The sequence below is a fragment of the Myotis yumanensis genome, unplaced genomic scaffold (genome assembly GCF_028538775.1).
Source record: "Myotis yumanensis isolate MYYU_CA2020_CCGP unplaced genomic scaffold, mMyoYum1.0.hap1 SCAF_17, whole genome shotgun sequence".
Taxonomy (NCBI): domain Eukaryota; kingdom Metazoa; phylum Chordata; class Mammalia; order Chiroptera; family Vespertilionidae; genus Myotis; species Myotis yumanensis.
In genome coordinates this window covers 39762389-39782778 of record NW_027223768.1, presented here as the reverse complement: position 1 = coordinate 39782778, position 20390 = coordinate 39762389, and the positions used below count along the sequence as shown (strand labels likewise).

At 43.1% G+C, this 20390-nt stretch overlaps 1 protein-coding gene and 1 pseudogene across 1 annotated transcript; one reads left to right on the top strand and one right to left on the bottom strand.

Annotated features, from left to right (window-relative positions):
• Positions 1-1457: 1457 nt before the first annotated feature.
• TIPRL (TOR signaling pathway regulator) lies at positions 1458-20188 on the top strand. The gene is made up of 7 exons (XM_070397671.1): positions 1458-1699; positions 7389-7568; positions 8223-8322; positions 9780-9911; positions 15011-15106; positions 17037-17099; positions 18045-20188. Exons 1-7 carry the CDS (start codon positions 1494-1496, stop codon positions 18186-18188), a joined length of 921 nt encoding a protein of 306 aa, XP_070253772.1. The 5' UTR covers positions 1458-1493; the 3' UTR covers positions 18189-20188.
• Positions 6308-6405, bottom strand: LOC138996554 (U6 spliceosomal RNA; annotated as a pseudogene).
• Positions 20189-20390: the final 202 nt, after the last annotated feature.

Sequence of the window (20390 nt, the reverse complement as noted above, 5' to 3'; positions counted from 1 at the left end):
ATCCTCGAGTGAGGATTTAACAACAACAAAAAAGAGTTAAAGTGGTATAAACTGCTCTGGAAGGATTGTTCAGCATGTATATTGTTAAGGAAATATACCAATGAGTAAAAATATATGTTTTGGAAGTGTATAAGACTATATATTTTAAAAGTATATTTGTTCAGGAACTTGTCAGCTAATATATTTATCTGAAAGTCTCTGAGAGTTTGCAATGGCTGGCTTTTATTTCTCCTTTACTAATGGGTTGCTTTTATCTCCAAATCATGCCACAAGTTGAGAGTAGGCAATGTTTCCTTTTTAAAAATAAATTTGGATGCAATCAACTCTGCTCTTCTCTCAGCTCTTCAAATCCTATGGGTCTTCTAGACCCTGTCTCCCTACCCTATTACACTGCTAAAATATTTATATTCTCATCCCTAGCATGCCCCTCCCCCCTTTTAAATTCCCCACAGCATGAATTCTTATTTTGTCTCCTCCCTCCCTTCCCTTATATATTTTATGTGCATATTTGGGGGATGGAGGGTTGTGGATAGGGCAACTCAAGGCGATGTTGAAAGTAGCCCATTGTTTCCACAGGGATCTTTGATTGTAAGGAACAGAGACTCCACCAAGGTTTTTCTTTTCTTTTTAAAAATGTATTTATTGGTGAGAGAGAGAGAGAGAGAAAAACATCAATTTGTTGTTCCACTCATTTATGCATTCATTGGTTGATTGTTGTATGAACCCGCAACCTTGGCTCATCAGGACAATGGCCTAATCAACTGAGCTACCAGGCCAGGGCACCCCCAGGGTCTTTTAAACGGGTGGGGTAGCGGGGGTGGAGGTGGAACTTGATCTAACCATAAGCATGAGAAAAAGGGAAGTGCATTCCCAGCTCAGGGTCTAGTTCTTCCCCTGCTCCTCTGTGACTGAGCCTTTGCTGGATGCTCTGACACGTGCCCTGCCTGCACAGTAACTCTGCGGCTGCGGTTCTGCCTTCCTCTCTTAGTGTGGTGCTGCCCAAGTCCTGCCCTTGGTCCTCAGCTCTGTGGCTGATCTTCAAGCCTGGATGGCACCTTCCTTCTTCCTGTTTACCTTCCCCGTCGGAGCAGGAGTGTCTCTGCCTGCCTACTGTTCTCCCGAGGGGTCCGCCTGTCTCTCTGGCTTCCCCCCGCCAACCACCTCTGGGTCCTCCCAACCCCTGCCTTGGCCCAGCGGGTCCATCAGTCGGCCCTTCCCACCGCTGACCAGGCCCGAGGTTCCCCGTTCAATAAACGCCCCTCGATGACGTCACCCAAGGAGTTCCGGGGACGGCACGAAGTTGACCACGCCCCTCGCGGGCGAAGCCCGGCCCCTCACCTGTTTCTCCTTCGCCCCTTTTCCGGTGCGTCGTGACGTAACGTGGGTCACGCAACATTGGCGCCTGGTCCCGGAAGCAAAAAGCGCAGGGGGGGAGAAGAGGGCGGAAAGAAGGGCGGGCGTCGGGTCGGCGGCGGGGCGGGGCGGGGCGGGGCATGGTAACGGCTTGGAAGCCGAGGGGGCCGGGCCGCAGAGGCGGGGAAACCGGTGTCCGCTGCCGCCTCTCCTGCCCGCTCCGCGCCGCCCCCGCCGCGGCCATGATGATCCACGGCTTCCAGAGCAGCCACCAGGACTTCTCCTTCGGGCCCTGGACGCTGACGGCGACCAAGACCCACATCATGAAGTCGGCGGATGTGGAGAAGTGAGGCTCCGGGCCCGGAGCGGGGCGCGGGGCGCGGGGCGCGGGGCGGGGGCTGGGCTGGGCAAGAGCAGGGCGGCCCCGCGCAGCCCCCACCGTCCCCTGGGGCGGAGGCCAGGCCGAGGCCGCCCCCTGACTGACAGCCCCGGTCAATCACCGCATCACCCTCCCGACCCTCGGTTGGGTTCGCCTGCACGAATCTGTCCCTCGACCCGGTTTGGGTGGCGCAGGGCTGTTTCGGAGGATCCCTACCTGCCCCACGTCCCTGCCCCGGTCACCTTTGCACCTCTCCTTCCTGGGGGCTCTGCCCTGCTTTCTGGGCCTCGCTAATGGGGGCGATGTGCTTGCTTCCTGGGGGGCTCTGCCCTGCTTTCTGGGCGCGATATGCTTGCTTCCTGGGGGGCTCAGCCCTGCTTTCTGGGCGTCACTAATGGGGACGACATGCTTGCTTGGCTTTCAGCACGTCAGGTGCTGCGCCGGGCGCTGGAGAGACGGGTGGTGAGACAGAGCCTCCGCCGTGAGGGAGGCAGGGTCTTGGGAGAGACCCGGTGTGAATCGCGGGCTCAGAGACGCGGGATGCGGTGAGCTCCGTTAGGCGGAGAGGCCTCGGGCAGCCGGATGCCCGACCCGCATCTCCATGAAGTGGGTGGGATGGGGCGGGCGGGGCCCCTGGAAGGCGGGGAGGGTGGTAGGTCAGGGAGAGGGAGAGCCCTGACTTGTTGGAGGAACCGCTTCTGTGTGGAGGGCGCTTGGGGGTCCCGAGGGGCAGGAGTGAGAAGGGGAGCCGGCCCTGCGGGGGAGACATCGCCCAGAGAGCTTTTGAGCCACAGGCTGAAGAGTTCTGAATTTTATGTGACCACCACAGGGAGCACTTTTACACAGAGGAGCGGCATGATCAGCTGTAGACTGTGAAACAGGGATTTTTCAACCAGGGTGCCGCAGGAATTTTTAAAACATGCAATACCTGACTATTTAGTCGGGGCATGCCCTTAGATTGTCAAATAAAAAAAAAAAAATGGCAACAACCAACACAACCATAGCCCTGCGGTGTGACAATCCTTTCTCTCTAAAAATCAATTACAATTAAAAAAAGGCTTGTCCGTGGGTTTTGGTTTGGGAATCGTCACCTTATAATTGAAACCTGGAGCCTTGGGAGTGAGCGAAAATCATCTAAAAGTCTTCTAGGAGAGAAGGAAAGGGTCATGATATGGAACCCTAGGGAGCACTGGCCTTTTAAGATTTAGGCAGGGAAGTGACCAGGCGAGAAAGGCAAAATACATATTTTTTGTCAGATTGGTAAAACATATATTTTGGTGTGCCGGAGAATTTTAGTAATTCGTGTACGTGTGCCATGAGATGAAAAAGGTTGAAAATTGCTGCTCTGAAAGATTTCTCTGGAGGTGACCAGGAGGATGGATTGGAGACTTTTTAGAAGATTATGTCCCTGGGCTTGGTGACCATTGGATAGGGGAGGAAGGGAGAAGGAGGACTATCCTGACGACGAGATTTCTGGCTGGGGCTCTTGCATGGAAATCATTGCCTGGAACAAGGGGAGGAAGCGGAGCAGGGACAGGTGTCAGGGGGCGAGCTCAGTTAGTTGAAATGTAAGTTGTGTGTGGGTCATAAAGTGGAGACGTAGTAGGCATTTGGATATAGTATTGATCCTGGAGCTTAAAAAAGTCTTGTCCATGGTCCTGGCCTGTGTGGCTCAGTTGGTTGGGCATGGTCCCCTGCACCAAAAAAAGATTGCCAGTTTGATTCCAGTCAGGGCAGAGATGCCTGAGTTTCGGGCTTGATCTCCGGTAGGGGGACTGCCAATGGGTATTTTGCTTCCACATTGATGTTTCTCTCTCCCTTCTCCCTTCCTCTCGCTCTAAAAATCAATTTTAAAAAAGCCTTGTCTGTGTTTTGTTTTAATGTTTTTTATTGATTTCAGAGAGGAAGGGAGAGAAAGCGAGAGATAGAAACATCAATGATGAGAGAGAATCATTGGCTGCCTCCTGCACAGACCTCGCTGGGAATCGAGCCCACAACTCAGGAATGTGCCCTTGACCAGAATCAAACCTGGGACCTTTCAGTCCACCGGCCAACACTCTATCCACTAAGCCAAACCGGCTAGGGCTTGTCCGTGGGTTTTGGTTTGGGAATCGTCACCTTATAATTGAAACCTGGAGCCTTGGGAGTGAGTGAAAATTATCTAAAAGTCTTCTAGGAGAGAAGGAACGGTCATGAGATGGAACCTGGGGAGCACTGGCCTTTTAAGACTGAGAAATAGGGAAGTTACCAGGGAAGAGAGGGGAGTCGTAAAAGAATGTTTAGCTGCCTAGTTATAAATAACTACATTAAATAAAGTAATATTCTTGCAGATTCACTAAGAAAAGTAAGGAAAATGCAGAAAACAAAGGGAAAAATAATTCTCTTCATCCCACCGTAGATTGATTTACTGTCTGGGTTTTCCTCTCCCTGGCACTTTCTCTGTTACATATTGCACCATAGAGGTAAACTTGTGCATATATAAAGCAGTTGCCTCCAGTTGTTTACCGTGTAATATACTTACAGACTCTCTAAGAGGGGCTGGTTGCATGGTGAGTTTTAAAGGCACTCAAATCCTAGGTCTTTAATCTCTGTATTTGTTATTTCTAAAATAGATCTGCCAGAGTATACTTAGTCCTTCCTTATGACAAAAGAAAGGCTAGACCTTCACCCATTCTAAATTTTCTGTGATGCATCACCCCGGGTGTTAAAACCTCTAGGGTGCTAAATAAATGGATTAGGGGAAGTATTGGATTAAGGTGCTTTCTTTAATGATTTAAGACATCTAAATCCCATAGAGGCTTCCTGTCTTCCCTGCCTTATTAATGGTAATACCTATTTGTTAAGAGTGAAGGTTGAGCTTAGAAATGGCATTCAGCCCAGCCTGTGTGGCTCAGTGGTTGAGTGTCGAACTATGACCCGGAGGTCATATTTGGGTTCCTGGTCGGGACACATGCCTGGGTTTCAGGCTCAATTCCATGGTAGGGGACATGCAGGAGGCAGCGATCAATGATTCTCTCTCATCACTGATGTTTCTCTCTCCCTCCCTATCTGAAATCAATACAAATAAATTAAAAAAAAAAAAAAGAAATGGTATTAAGATACTATGTTTGGCCAGTGTTTAAGATAGTCTGAATTGAGAACATTTGAGGCCGTGTAAGTTAGTGACAGTGATTCTTTTACATATGTAACAGGACTATTTCATAGGACTACTAGGGGTGTACACACTCCATCGAACTTGAGCATAGTATCTTACAAGAATGTTAAATGTGATGATCTCTGATAATTAAGAAAAGGTTAAATAATATTTTATGTTTTCTGTTTAAGAACACAGAAAAGTCTATAATACATTTTGAAAATTTTCCACAAAATAAATTTGGTACATAGTGTAGCTGGAAAATTCACTTCCATAGAACCTGTGCTTTTAGGTTACAAGGAACAGAGACCCAAGTTGCCTTAAGTGATGGGAATTTAATAGTATGTGAGGAGAAAATTAAACATAGGAATTATCTCAGAAAATGAGCAGCAGTTCTTGTGGCCCCAACAGTAACTATATACAAGTCTCTACTCTTATTACTGTTACTAGAAGCCCGGTGCACAAGATTCATGTCCTGGGGGGGTGGGGGCGTGGGGAGGGTGGGGGAGTTGGGGGGGTTGGGGAGTTGGGTCCCTCAGCCCCACCTGCACCCTCTTACAGTCCGGGACCCCCGGGGGGATCGGGCCTAAGCCGGCAGTCAGACATCCCTCTCGCAGTCCTGGGCTCTTGCAGTCTGGGACCCCTCGCTCCTTACCGCCCACCTGCAGCGGAGGTGGGAGAGGTTCCCAGCACCACCACTGCGCCCGCCAGCCATGAGCCTGGCTCGCTGCTCCTCAGCACTGCCTCCTGCGTTGAGCGTCTACCTCCTGGTGGTCAGTGTGCATCATAGTGACCGTTGTTCTGCCGTTCGATTGATTTGCATATTAGGCTTTTATTATATAGGATTTCTCCATCTCTGCTTTCTGCTCTCTGCTTCCCTTGCTGTCATTTAACATTTCCACCCTCTCCACCTCACGCTGCTCTTTCCTGCCATCTCTCTTGGTCTGTGTTTCCTTTGGCTGTCATTTTGACTTATGAAAAGAGAGGTCAGAGTATACTTATTTGGCCATGATTCAATTCAGCAAGAGTTCTCAGGCTAAAATTGAAGGGTTCCTGCCAGCCCATAGATAATTGCCTTTGGTTGAGAAGCTGAACTTACATCCCTAAATTGAAAGTCCTGGTTTTGACTGAGGGGATGGGTCATGGGCAGAGTGATTTATATATTTAGCTGCTTTTTTCAGAAGTGAGTAGCTTCCACTTAAAATCCTTTATAAACTCAACTTTCTTAAGGGTTAAGGGGACTGGTGCACCACCAGGGTCCCAGTTAAGGGGGCAGCCTCTACTCAGCCTCAGCCTGTCAGTGCTGTGTGGATTGCCAGGCCCAGTACTGCCAGTCTTCCTTTTTTTTTTTTCAAAAAAGAGAAACCAGAAGTCCAGATTCCTAAAAAGACTCTCAATTTTTGTTGACAGCTATCTCTCAATCATTGTTGTTGTTTTGTTTTTTTAATATGGAATGCTTCATGAATTTGCATATCATCCTTGTGCTAATCTTCTCTGTATTGTTCCAATTTTAGTATATGTGTGGCTGAAGCGAGCACATCATTGTTGGCAACTATTTCAAATATTGTTCAGGCAAATCAAAACACATCTGTGGATTAATAATTTGTGATCCTGGCTTCATAGTGTGTCAAATATAACTTTCTTTTCTAATGAGGTTGGCCAAATGAGGGACAAGTATTTATTTATTTTAAATATACTTTTATTGATTTCAGAGAGGAAGGGAGAGAGAAAGAGAGAGAGATAGAAATATCAATGATGAGAGAGAATCATTGATTGGCTGCCTCCTGCATGCCCCACACTGGGGATAGGGATTGAGCCTGCAACCCAGGCATGTGCCCTGACTAGGAATTGAACTGTGACCTCCTGGTTCACAGGTTGACTCTCCACTACTGAGCCATGCTGGCTGGGAGAGGCAGGACGAGGCTCAAGGATTTATAAAGCAGCTGGCATAATGGAGGAGGCCTGGTGTTACTACTTACTAGCTCTGTAATCTGTCATTAGGTACCTAACCTCAGCGTTTCTCAGCTCACAAGGTAGTTTTGAGGCTCAAATTCTATCTCAGAAGCAATCTCTGATCATCCTACCTAAAACAGGCCCCCACCATTATCTTTGTCACTCTCCACTAGCGGATAATATATTATGTATTTACTTCTCTGTTTATTATCTGTTTTTTAGCCCACTGCCAAGTCCACAGCCCTGGTCGGTCGCTTAGTTGGTTGGAGCATTGTGTGCACCACAAAGGTTTCGGGTTCTCTCCCCAGACGGGCACATACGGGAGGCAACTGATGGATGTTTCTCTCTCTCTACCCCTCCTTCCTGTCTCTCTAAAATATACATAAAATCTCCCCTCAGGTGAAGGTTAAAAAAAAAGATATACATAGAGAGAATAGATGATGGAAGCATTTATAGACTGTACAAAATATATCATGTGAATTAACTCACTCAGTAATGTAGGGATGAGAAGGAAGCCAAAGTGTCAACAGTGATATAAAATAATCCTGCCTGACTTCTGGTTGTGCATAGGTTAGCTGATGAATTGCATATGCCATCCCTCCCGGAAATGATGTTTGGAGACAACGTTTTAAGAATCCAGCATGGTTCTGGCTTTGGGATTGAGTTCAATGCTACAGATGCTTTAAGATGTGTGAATAACTACCAAGGAATGCTTAAAGTAGCCTGTGCGGAGGAGTGGCAGGAGAGCAGGTGAGAGTCCGGGCAGTTGTGGGTAAAACCGAGAAGAGAGTTGAAAGAAATGATATTAGAATGGGGGGCTAGTATTATTATTAAACTTGGTAGTTGGATTATCCTAAAATTAATCTTTCTCATCTATAACATGGATATTAGTTACGCCACCTCTTAAATGCTTCTTGAGTTAATTGCGTAACATTTGAGCTGAGCTCTGTGTAGTTTCTTTTTTGAGCATTTAGTGTTCTTTAGTGAAGAGTACACTGTGTACTTGAATGTTCCTGTTTTTCAAGAAAAATGCTGTGATTTGCATTGAAAATTTGAGGACCTTTGAAATTAAGAAAAATTTATTTTCTTTGGTAGTCAAAGCAGCAATTATTTACTTTGTGCCTGTTCTGTACTAGTACCTTGGAGGATATAAAGGAGGATGGGCTTTACAAAAGGTCCTCAGGCAGAGTAGAGACTAACTGGGAAGACTACTCAGCACATGTCAAGTTAAACAGCAGTAAGTGTGCAGGAAGACAGAAGGCCTTGGGTTAGTGAATTCTGACAAGCGTGTGTATTAGTAGGAGGTTTTACATCATGTGTGGAATGTAATTTGGTGTGATAATGAATGCAGATGATCTGCATGCTGTGTCACTAAATCTGATCCTTCTCATTTTGGTATTTGAGGACGGAGGGTGAGCACTCCAAGGAAGTTATTAAACCATACGATTGGACCTTTACAACAGATTATAAGGGAACATTACTTGGAGAATCCCTCAAGTTAAAGGTAACTGTTATTTTTTGCTTTTATGAATCATCAGTTGTCTTGGACAATCTTGGCATTAGAACTTCCTAGTAATGGCTTATTTTTTACTACTACTTTCACCTGTTTATTTCTGTAGTGGGGGCTTTAGAACCTAACGTGAGAGATTTTGCTTATTGATTATCAGCAGGAAATAAAGTGGAGGGATTTTAATTACATGTGGTTGGGAGCAGTGAACTATTGCCTTAATGTTGTCATTATCGAGAGTTGTTCAGGCCTGTGCTTTAGACCAGTGGTCGCCAACCTTTCAGACCTCACGGACCACCAGTGGTCCATGGACCACCGGTTGGAACCGCTGCTTTAGACAGGCCTGGTAGCAGCAGCTCCCAGTTGTACAGTTGAATAGAGATGTGGGCAAATAGGACTTCTGTCCCTCCTGTACTATGTGGGAACTGGTATGATCTTAGGGGAGTTACTTAATCTATTTATCTGAGTCTTAGTCTCATCAGTAAATTGGGTAAACATATGTCTGCCTCACAGCAGAGTTTTGATGCGAAGTCATCGATGGGAAAGCTCCCAGTAGATTCTAAAGCGCTATGTGAACGTTAAATTGCATCATGTAAGCCCTGCTTAGGGTGGATTACTCCATGATAAATACACCAAGAAGGTGGAATAGGTAGGTCTCCTAGTGGGAGCTTTATTTACTTATTATTTATTTGCTTTGTTTGCCTATTATTTATTTTGAAATCTTACAGTGTGACTGAAATGAGGGAAATTTGGCTTAGGTTGCAGTTTCTAAATATCACATTTTGTCATAGAGAACAAAATGTATTTCACTGTAACTGTTTTCATTAAAAGTAGTTATTGGAGTCCCCATATCATATGTGGGTATTTAGGCAGAAAGGTAAGGAGTTAGGGTTGTGTGGGGGCTCCTTGTCTCTGCGGAGATTGTTAGAATCTTGGGAAGGTGGAAGTTCGTGGCAGCAACTTAATTCTTGTCTTCACTTGCTGCCACTCCTGTATTCCAAGCGTTAACTATTTTGTGCTGCTTCCAAGACAAAAACACAGTTTTTGAGAAATCATGTATTCATTCATTCATTCATTCATTCATTCATTCTTGAGCTCTTACTACGTGCTGGGCAGTAACCCTAGGAGCCCTGGATACACAGAGAACAGACAAAAATCCCTCCTTTGCAGTCTCATGGGGAGCAAGGTTCGTCAGACCCTTACAATGCTTCATAAGTTCATGTCTTTTCTCCTCTCTCCTGATTGAAGTAATTTAGGGGGCCCTCTGGCACATGGTTGCCAGGAGTGAGGAAATTTCGGGAACTTGTTTTAACCCGATGCAGTAATGATGGTCACGACTGTGGGCTGACTTAGGAAAAGCCTCCTGGAGGCTGTGGAGTAGCATTAGCGACTTTCCTGTGTCTCCAGCTCCTCGGAAAGACTTTTATGTGCTCCTTCTGACGCTTTTCTTTCAGGTTGTGCCTACAACAGATCATATAGACACAGAGAAATTGAAAGCCAGAGAGCAGATTAAGTTTTTTGAAGAAGTTCTCCTGTTTGAGGACGAACTTCATGATCATGGAGTTTCAAGCCTAAGTGTGAAAATTGTGAGTATTGTGATTTTTGTTTAAAATTTCTTTCTTCTGTTTCTACCATTGGTAAGAAATATAAGACTCACTTTGAATTATACGTCTTAATATGATATCATGTACAGTTTCATTTGAGTCTAGAGTACATCTTACTAATTAATGTCCGTTATAAAATTCACAAAATCTTAATATATTGTTAAGGCTTTAGCAAAGCATTTTTTTTTTTTAAATATATTTTATTGATTTTTTACAGAGAGGAAGGGAGAGAGACAGAGAGTCAGAAACATCGATGAGAGAGAAACATCGATCAGCCGCCTCCTGCACATCCCCCACTGGGGATGTGCCCGCAACCCAGGTACATGCCCTTGACTGGAATCGAACCCGGGACCTTTCAGTCCGCAGGCCGACGCTCTATCCACTGAGCCAAACCGGTTTCGGCGCGAAGCATTTTTTAAAGACCTGCCTGGTCACTTTGTACTTTGTTTGCTTATTATGTAATTTGAATGAAAACTGTGACTTAATTTTCACATTTTGAATTAAAAACAATGTGGAGCGACTGAGCAGACAGCAAGGTGGATACTATGTAAGGAAGTGACCATGTGTCAGGACTCAGCTCCATAAACTACACTCAGCTTCCAGCATCCAAGTGAAAACAGGAATGACAAGTCTCAGTTCCTTGGAGGACGGACTGCTTCCATTACCAATGCCGCTGGTGAAACATGCGTAAAAAGAAAACAAGCAGGCCGCCGCAGTTACTCATATTTGTTTATATTAGGTTGTAATTGGGTTTCTTAACATTTTCCAGAAAAATCACAACTTTTTATTAAATGCCTTATTCTTTAACACCTAGTTAAAATGTCACCTCCTCTATGAGGCCCTCCACAGCAGAGTTAAATATCCCTTGTCCATACTCCAAAAATACATTATTTTTAACCGCTCCGTTATAGCACTTATCATAAGGTCTGTCAAAGATGGGCCCTAACATCAAACATTGTTCTCGAAGCACAATCATGGTGAGTATGGTGATTTAAACAATAATCTCTCTATATAAAAGCCCAAGTGACTATTAGGATCGGACGATCACCTGGTAGCTATGATGTGCACTGACCACCAGGTCACAGACGCTCAATGCAGGAGCTGCCCCCTGGTGGTCAGTGTGCTCCCACAGCCAACCTCCCATGGCCAACCTCCTGCGGGCCCCCCCTATCCCCCAAGTCGGATTGCCGACCAGGCCGAGGAACCCCACCCGTGCACGAATTCATGCACTGGGCCTCTAGTTAAGAATGAAAACAATAAATCAAAAGCAGCAGTAAATTGTTTTAAAGTCAAGATTTCTGTAGAATCCTAGGATTTTGGAATTGTAATGAATTTTTACAGAATCATTTAGTTTAGCCTCTGTGTTTTATAAATGACTTCCCAAAAGACTAGTTTATCTAAGTTGGGGTAACTAATTTTGAACCAATATCTCTATTATTCTAGCATTACATCACTGTTTTCTGAGCACCCCACTCCCTATTCACCCAGAATTCTCCCCCAATTTATCTTTGTCATTTAGATTTCTTCGTGCTGACTCATTCAGTCATGTACCTTTCCATTTGTCTACCCACTCACAGAGCTGGCGGTGTTGAATGTTCATTATGATGTGCATATCTGGTTGGGCACTTGTATCCAAGTGGGTGGCTATGTCTGTGATGTATGCAAGTGGGTAGGCATGTGGGGAGCACACGTGTTTGTGTGGGTGAAAGTGTTGGAGAGGGTGTGGGCATAAATGGAACATGTGTGTACCAGAGCAAATAGTAAGTCTCAAACCGAAGAGTAATCATCACCGTGAGATGTTTTTCTTCTCACTTAGTGCACTTGGAGGTCTGAGTGTGGACCAGTGACGTTCCCTTGTATGAAAGCAGAGACTAGCAGAGAAGTAGAGATGTCTGGAGGATGCAGGGATGTGGTGCCAGAGAGTCGGGGGTAGGACACGTCTCATGGAGGAGGGCGCCGAGGACTCCGAAGTGCTGGTTCAGGGGCCCTTGTTAGAAATGTCATCCTGGGGACTTTACAGAGAGAGCCTGAGGTCGTTCCTCACGCCCCGCTTTTAATATAGAGGTTATTAAAACCTGGGTGGTTCAGTGACTTGCTCTAAGTTACTGCTCTGCCATCTCATCAGACCCATCACTCCATTTTTTTTTTTTCTTTAACCAAATAAATACTGTAAGTGCCTTCTCCCATTTACTACCCTGAAATGAAATTCATAGGTAAGGTACTACTTTTCAGTAAATTAACATAATGTCCTAATTATAATTTAAAAGAAATTGACTTGGAATAAAATGAGGTGTATTTCACTAGGTAAGTGCATAATATGACCACTAAATGACATAATGAAGTTGCCAGGTGCGTGTGTGTGCATATTGAGTCACTGTGGGTGTGACAGTTACAGATGCAGGCTGACAGTCAGTGACTCAGAGAACACAGGCTGGCATTCCATTGATGCATTTTTCAAAGTGAAATAATAAAATTCCAAACAAAACGAAGTATAATCTCTCCTTAATTTACGAGGCCATTGCCTTTATGGATAATTGAGTGAGTTTTTTATTTATATGTAAAATGGAATTAGGTTCTAAGGTTAGCTAGATGCCAGGTGAGAGATGTGGAAGTCTGTGGAATGCAGGGTTGGACTTTATTGTATAGAGTCGTGCTGTGCACTGCAGAACAGCGACTGCCTCTGGTCCTTAACTCCTGAATGTTGGTGCTGCTTGCTCATCATTGTTGCTCACCACAGCTTTCCAGATGCCCTTAGGAGGGAGCCATTGTCTTAAAATATACGTGGATTGTGGTAGGATTGGGACTAGAGCACAGGCCCCTAATGCCTGGTCTCCCCACTGTGCGGTGCAGAAATGGTACTTCAGCTTGCTTCCGTGTTGTGTCATGTGACTGTTTACTAATTTTGAATTGGAAGAAATATTGTAAGTCATTCTTCCCCATACATTTTAACTAGCGCTCTGCTGGGTAATGATGTGTTTTCAGGTTGACTTGCTGTGACATATTGTCGTAGTCAGTGCTGCCTCCTGCTCTGCGTTACTGCGTCTTCCTTTGGGTCCCTTGCTGCTTAGCCCACTCCAGTGCGTCTGACTCAGCCCTTTCCCCAGCAGCGAGCATCTGGCCTCTTTTGTTCAGCCCACAGCTAAGGGCCACCTGCTGGGTGCTGGCTCCTTTTCTAGGCAGTGGGCACCTGGTGCTGAACGAAGCCAGTATTCCCACCACCATGGAACCTATAGTCAAATAGAGGCTTTAAGCAAGTAAACACATAAGTGGATACAGTTATAGACCTGTTCATTTGTAATGGGTACTGTGAGGGGGAATAACAAGGGGAATCTGCGACCATATGCAGTGTAGGAAAGGCCCTATGTAGAAGCCAGTTTTGAATTGAGCTCTGAAGGACAGGAAGTGCTGGCCAGGAGAACACTCCAGGTCAGGGAACAGGGTGGGGAAAGGTCAAGGGCAGGAAAGTGCTTGACCTGTGGCTGGGGACTCTTAGGCAGTTAGCCACTATCATCATGGGGTTATCTTGTTATTCTTTATTCTTGGTTAATGTTGCCCTGTGCTTATATGGAACTTCAGGCAGTTCCCTGAATGTAGCTTCCTATTTCATGCCTCAGTACTTGGTACACGCCGCCTCCTCTCCAGCCAGAACTCCCAGCCAGCTTTCCTTCCATGGCAGCTCAGGTATCACACTCTTGCTGACTTTTGTCAGTGGACTCAGGTACTTCCTCTGAGCACTTAAAAAAAAAAAAAAAAAAAAATATATATATATATATATATATATATATAATATTATATTATATTAAAGATATATATAAAATTGATTTCAGAGAGGAAGGGAGAGGGATAGAGAGAATTTTCCCCATTGAAACATCAATGATAAGAGAGAATCATGGATTGGCTGCCTCCTGCATACCCCCTACTGGTGATCAAGCTGCAACCCAGGGATGTGCCCTGACCAGGAATGGAACCGTGGCCTCCTGGTTCATAGGTTGATGCTCAACCACTGAGCCACCCTGGGTGGGCTCCTCTGAGTGCTTTTCAAACCTTGTGCATACCTCTGTACAGCAGCCACCACATTGGATATGTCTGTTTTCCTCTTTGATAAGCTCCTTGAACACTGGGATTGTACCCTTGCATCTATATAAATCCAACACCTGCTGTAGTAAGAATTTGAACTTGGTAGGCACTAAAAATCTATTTAGTAAATGGTCAAACATACTGTTTTTGAAGACCTGAGGACCCCACACCCCTCTCTCCTTGCACCAGAATCTACCTTTTCACTCTCCACTAACTCTGGCTTCCTGGTTGCATTTGGGAAACAGACATTTATAGATGTGCCACAGATGGAAGATGTCAGGGGCGTGAATGATGACCTGATGAACTTGGCTTTGGCAGTTAGGACACAGTACCTAATCGACTGCACTGCGTTAGAGCATTCCAGTTCAGGTCTCAAGTCTTTATTTTACATAAAGTGAATAAAAGATGAGCAGCAACAAAGAACTAGGTTCTTCTTTCATTTTGATATTACTGGTGTTACCATCACTGTAAGTACTACCATTTTTTAAAGTGAACATTATAATTTTCTCATTATTTAGGTATGTGTTGTCTGTTTTTTTCAATTGTTTTTTTTTAATCATCATCTGAGGATATTTTTCCTCATTGATTTTAGAGAGTAGAAGGGAGGGAAAGTGGGTGGGAGTGAGAGAGAAACATCGGGACCAGGGATGCAACCTGCAACCAGGTATATGCCCTTGACCAGGAATTGAACCCGAGACACTTCTGTGCTCAGGCCGATGTCCTAACCGGGCAGCACTGGCCAGAGCTGTGCTGTCTTTTTAAGATAAATATTTTTTGACCTAGAAAAAATATATTTCTATTGTATGAAACTGAAACCAGGATGTTAAATAATATACACAAAGTTTTGAGCCTTCGTTGGTGCTAGGACAAAGAACCTCTAGTTCAGAGATTCCTATATAATGCTAATTCAGCCCTCCTCCAATGCTTTAACAAATTCATTTTCTTTTAGCACAGTAACAATATTTAATTGTCATTAAGATATTAATGCACTTTTTTTCTTTCAGAGAGTAATGCCTTCCAGCTTTTTCCTGCTGTTGCGGTTTTTCTTGAGAATTGATGGAGTGCTTATCAGAATGAATGACACGAGACTTTACCACGAGGTATCTAATCTCATTTGACGAGTGTACTAATTGATATTGGGCCTGTTTGTGTTGTTTCATGTCTGTGTGAGAATTTGAAATTGAACAATGCTTTATAGTCTATGGCATGCTTCACATTCCGTCTTTTCCAAAAGTTCTGGCAGCTGAAACTTTGTTCTACAAGACACTCCCTACTGGGGTCTGATGCTTCTTAAAAAATTGTTTGTACTTCATCTGTGTTTAAGAAAACTGTCCTTTAACTCTTACCTTTGTTTATAGTATGTATTGTTTACATCAGCAGTCACCAACCGGTGGTCCGAGGACCACTCGTGGTCCGTAAGGTCCCAAAGGTTGGCGACCGTTGGTTTACATAATGTCCTGATACTGGTAAGTTCTTCTAAAGTTTGAAAGCTTGTAGTCCATCTCAAGGAACTGTTAACAAAGTTTGTTTTTTTTTTAAGGAGGGGGAGGCTTAAATTGAGTCATGAAAACTCTTCCAGTAGCTTCGCCATGGCCTGCCTTTGTGAATGAATTTTTAACTTCAGATTTGTGGGGTGATGAATTAGAGACGAGACTGCCAGTGTCAGTTAGGGCTGTCGGGTAATGGTTACCTCTCCTAACAACCCAGTGAAACATGTGCTGTATGATCTCTGTCTCATAGCTGACGCAGCTGAGGTAAAGAACAACTAACTGACTTTAATAGCAACCACATGGGACAGCTAGTGGTGGCAGAGCGGGGATCTGAGCCCCATGGGATGGGATCGCATTGGTCGTTTCCCACATCCTGCACTCCGGGAAGGTTTTCCCCTGGAAATAATACGGGGGCTCTGAGGGACCTTTTTCTTTTTAAAAGTGGTAACAAAATACTGAAAATAGGCTGTATTTTTTTCCTTCAGAAAGGATGAAATCAATCTAAATTTTAAAAATGCTTATGTTTTAACTCAACAATATTGAGTTTTTATGGAATTACCCTAAAAAAGATTCTAATATACAATAACCCACAAATATGAATCAGTATGTATATGGCAATGTTGTGTGTAATTTAAACAGGAGGGAAGGAGGACACTTACTGCCCATTGAATGGACATTGATTAAAATTTTTACTTTATATCCATATAGTAGAAAAATATGTAGTCATTAAAATTAATGCGAGAGAGTTATATTTAACTGCTTTGGAAAGATGTGCAGAGATTTCTAAACGTTAAGGATAGTTATCTATAGGATCTGTGATGCTGATGATTTATACTTTATATACTTTGTTATTGGATTGTTTACAATGAACACTAATCTGTCTTTACTGATATGAAAGACTGAAACCTTATGGAGTTTAATCTTGTGGTTTTCTTTTATTGAAAAATGCCTCTAAAAACAAATTATGATAAATTACTGCTTTAAAACCTAACTTTAAAAAACCTAAAATTTTTTTTGTTGATTAATTGGTTTGAGAGAGAGAGAGAGAGAGAGAGACATCTCGATTTGTTGTTCACTTATTTATGCATTCATTGGTTGATTCTTGTATGTACCTTGACTGGAGATGTTTTTTTCTGGAACATAAAAGTAGCTGCAGTTATGTAGGTAATGATAATATTGTAGCTTAAGGAAAAGCTGTAGTTCTGAACTTGAGTGACAGGAAAATCTCTTGCATTTCTCACTTTTATACATATTTACTTTCAAGGTAAAATCTTGCTTGTGTTTCTCTTACATGGTAATTACTAAATCAGCTTATATTTTTGTATCTGATGTTACTATGATTTATAGGGATTGGAATGAACAATTCAGAATTCTTGGTGAGAGTTAAATAGCTGTTCTCTCACTGGAGAATAAGGTAGTCTCATTGGAGTTCATGCCACCATCACAACCTGTACTAAAATGTAAGCAGCTTTGCTTGATAGAAAGGATTATAAAATAAATATAAGTAAACTTGTTGCAACTTTTTTATTTTTAAACTTAGGCCGACAAGACCTACATGTTACGAGAATATACATCACGAGAGAGCAGAATTGCTAATTTAATGGTACGGCATTTTAATATCAGTTTTCAAATGTAGAATTTTTTTCTTTTTAGATACATATCCCCCACCCCACCCCACCCACCCAACCACCCAAATCTGCATCCTTAAACCTATTCATTCACCCAAAGGGCTGGATAGGGTGGATCCTACTCGATAGAACTGTGAGCTTACCTCAAATACAAGAACAGTTAGAGTTGCTGGGTACTATAGCCATCATCCCATCTAATTTCCACATTTTATTCTGGAACAGCTGAGATCCAGAGGTGGGAATTACCTGGAGTCACACCTCTCGCTGGTTGGCACCACCTGGATGTTCTTTCCACTTGCCACCCTGTGATGTCTTCCTACCCAGGCCCTTTCCCCTCAAGTGTGGTAATTTCATACCATGACTTGTTCTTTTTGGCATAATTTCTCTGTATTTTTGCTCCCCTGGGACTTGTAAAGGGCTTCCTTGGGATTTACAATTCTACAATAAGTTGCTTAAAACGTGATACCTTCCTGCAGACTTGACATTCTTTTTTCACCCTTTGTGCATACCTCTGTCTGGGCCCAGAGTGTACACGGTTAGAGAAGTTACTGCGCACCCTGCACTCCAAGTGAAGGCTAGTGCTTTCCCGGTACAGTAGCCACAGAGAAAGGGGACTGGACTACGTGGTACTAAATTCAAAGAGAAATACAAAAGGTTCAGTAAAAAGAAAAGAGGTATTGAATTCTTAAGACATTTATGGCAGCGTTGTAAATACCATATCCCTGTGATCTTTGTGATCATTAAGTAACAGAGCCGAAGAGTCAGGAACAAAGGTACCTGTTATTACCAGGTACTGGGTGGTGCTCCTTACCTACAGTTATGTACTTCACCTTAAAACCGGCATGCTTTATGGCCAGCATTTCTAAAAAGTGTCAGTGCAATAACCGAATCGTTGCTGATATAATTTACGTGTTTCCCAGCATGTCCCGTCTTCCCTCTTCACGGAACCTAATGAAATGTCACAGCATTTACCGATCAAGGAGACAGTCCGTGAGAAGCTATTATTTCCAGAAAAAATTGATCAGAACCCCACAGACTCACAAGCAAATGCGCCTGTGGAATAGAATGTGACACACCAGCTACTCAGCGTGGAATCCGATGGAGACTCTGACGATGTGGATGAAGTTTTTTATTATGAGAAGTAATTGCCTTGTCTATGTGCAGATTTCCTGTAGACTTTAAAGGAAAGAAAAAGATTGCTGCAGGCAGATTCCACCCAACTACTGTTTGTACGGTCTGTCTTCAAGTTCATAGTCCAGATTTGTTTCCTGGAGTTCACTTGCATTTCTAACTTGTCACAGGGGGATGCCATCAGTAGTGAGGTGTCTGTGTCTCATGAGCAGTGGGCATACTCTGTATCCTTTAGGAAACAGTCTTCCCCTGGGAGGCGGTCTGCTGTGTGCATGTTGTCCGCCTTGCACCCTGGGCTTGGTGGTGTTTTTCCCACTGCTGCACAGTCCTGACTTGCCTCCCAGGAAATTGACTTCATACTTTAATGATCTTCACCCCAATATTAAAGAAATGTACATTTCCTCTCTAAATTTAAATTGACTCTTGAAGTTTAAAGACAATTTCAGACATAGAACCAAATAACCTAGTCTTTTGGAGAACGTAAGCTATGGAGCCCATGGAAACACACGAGCCTGGTTTGGCGTTAATAGCAGAACGCAGAGCTGTCTTTTTCCATCTTCGGGTGCTATTTCCTATGTGCTTCTGCTAGTACTGACATTTTCACTTCCATCTTCCACGCAGCCTCAGAGTGGGTAAATCCATTGAATATTGAAGTTGGTATTAGTCCTAAAAGTTTAAAGAATCCATATGGATTGTGGTTTGCACATATCACATCAACCCCTAACAACCAAATTAATTTTCTGCTTAAAATATTTGAGAGGTAGCTATGGAGGAGGCTGATTTTTAAATATCAAAGCCAGTTTTCCGATTTTAAGATTCATGTTGTTAACATTACAGGGAATCCATAAAGTGTAATTAGTACAAGAGCTGGGTAGTCCAGAAAGTACTCAAAAGTACATTTAAAGTCCATTTGGTTATTTTGATGATGACCTTTTAAACATTGTATAGTCATTCCTGCCTTTCTAAATGATCTTCCTAAAGTGGAAAGTGGTTATAAAGCACCAAGTAAGGAATTACTTAAAATGGATTTTTAAAATGACTTTTTTACAGGTCAGGGGAAAAAATATCATCCCCCTTTTTCCTGGTTTGAAATAACTGTTGTACATATTTCTACTTGTTGGATAAATCATTAAATAAGAATATTTAAATAAAAGTGTTAGCAAAGCTCTTCAGGTATTATTAGCCTGATGATAAGTTTTAGTGAACAATACAATTGGATATTCATTCCTTGGTCAAACTCTGGTGCACTCTTGTGTGTATTGTTGTTTCGCTAATTGTATTACCTAATTTTGATCTCAAATGGTTTTGGTATTTGCCGTCTGTTGCATCACCTGTGACATATAGGAAATCAAGATTTTGTTAACTTTACAAAAACACATGGCATGTTCACTGTGTATTAAATATGCCTGAATTTAATGTTTTCTCTTAGGCCAGGAAAGTAAACATACTGTACTCAGCTTTCTGTGTTATTTTATTTGCCATGCAGATTTGAACAGAATAGCCTCTTTTTTTCATACAAATTGTAAGAAATGAAAAACCTGTAAGAATATTCACGAGTTGAAATTTCTGGGCAGTATCATATATATCTTTTAAAACTTGATTCAGATGTCTTGCTCCTTGAGTCAGTCTTAGATTGCTTATTTTGCTTCATTGTTAAACATTGCAGGGAATTAAAAGAACTGACCTTGTTTTATAGAAGGTGAGTGATGCATAGGAAAATGTACTTCTGAAAATTCATGAGTTTATTCCTGCGGAGAATACCAAGAAAACCTGTATTTGCCCATTGCTGAATAAGACATACGCCATTCTGTATTCATTTGTCCCAAGTGTCTTTTTGTAAGAGGAGAATAAACAATAAGGAATTATTGATCTGTTTTGCTATTTCATTTACTTAAGTTTTTCTTAAAGCTTAATTAAAGAATGGTTTGGTATACCTTTCTTGTTTGTGCTTTTTGTTTTGAATTTGGTCATCATCATGGCCAGAATCTCCAGACAGATTATAAAGGAAAATCTGATATAATCCCAATTTAGCTTTTGGGTTCTTTCTCTCTCCCTCTGTACCCCAGTACTCTCTGGATGTTGCAACTAGCCAGTGTTGTTTTCTCTTCTTGAAAATGTGAATACCTGTTGTATGC

Coding starts and splice junctions, on each gene's coding strand:
- TIPRL (XM_070397671.1), top strand. CDS start 1,494: ATGGTAACGGCTTGGAAGCCGAGGGGGCCGGGCCGCAGAGGCGGGGAA. Junction 8,323..9,779: donor GAGAATCCCTCAAGTTAAAG/GTAACTGTTATT, acceptor CTTTTCTTTCAG/GTTGTGCCTACAACAGATCA. Junction 9,912..15,010: donor CAAGCCTAAGTGTGAAAATT/GTGAGTATTGTG, acceptor TTTTTCTTTCAG/AGAGTAATGCCTTCCAGCTT.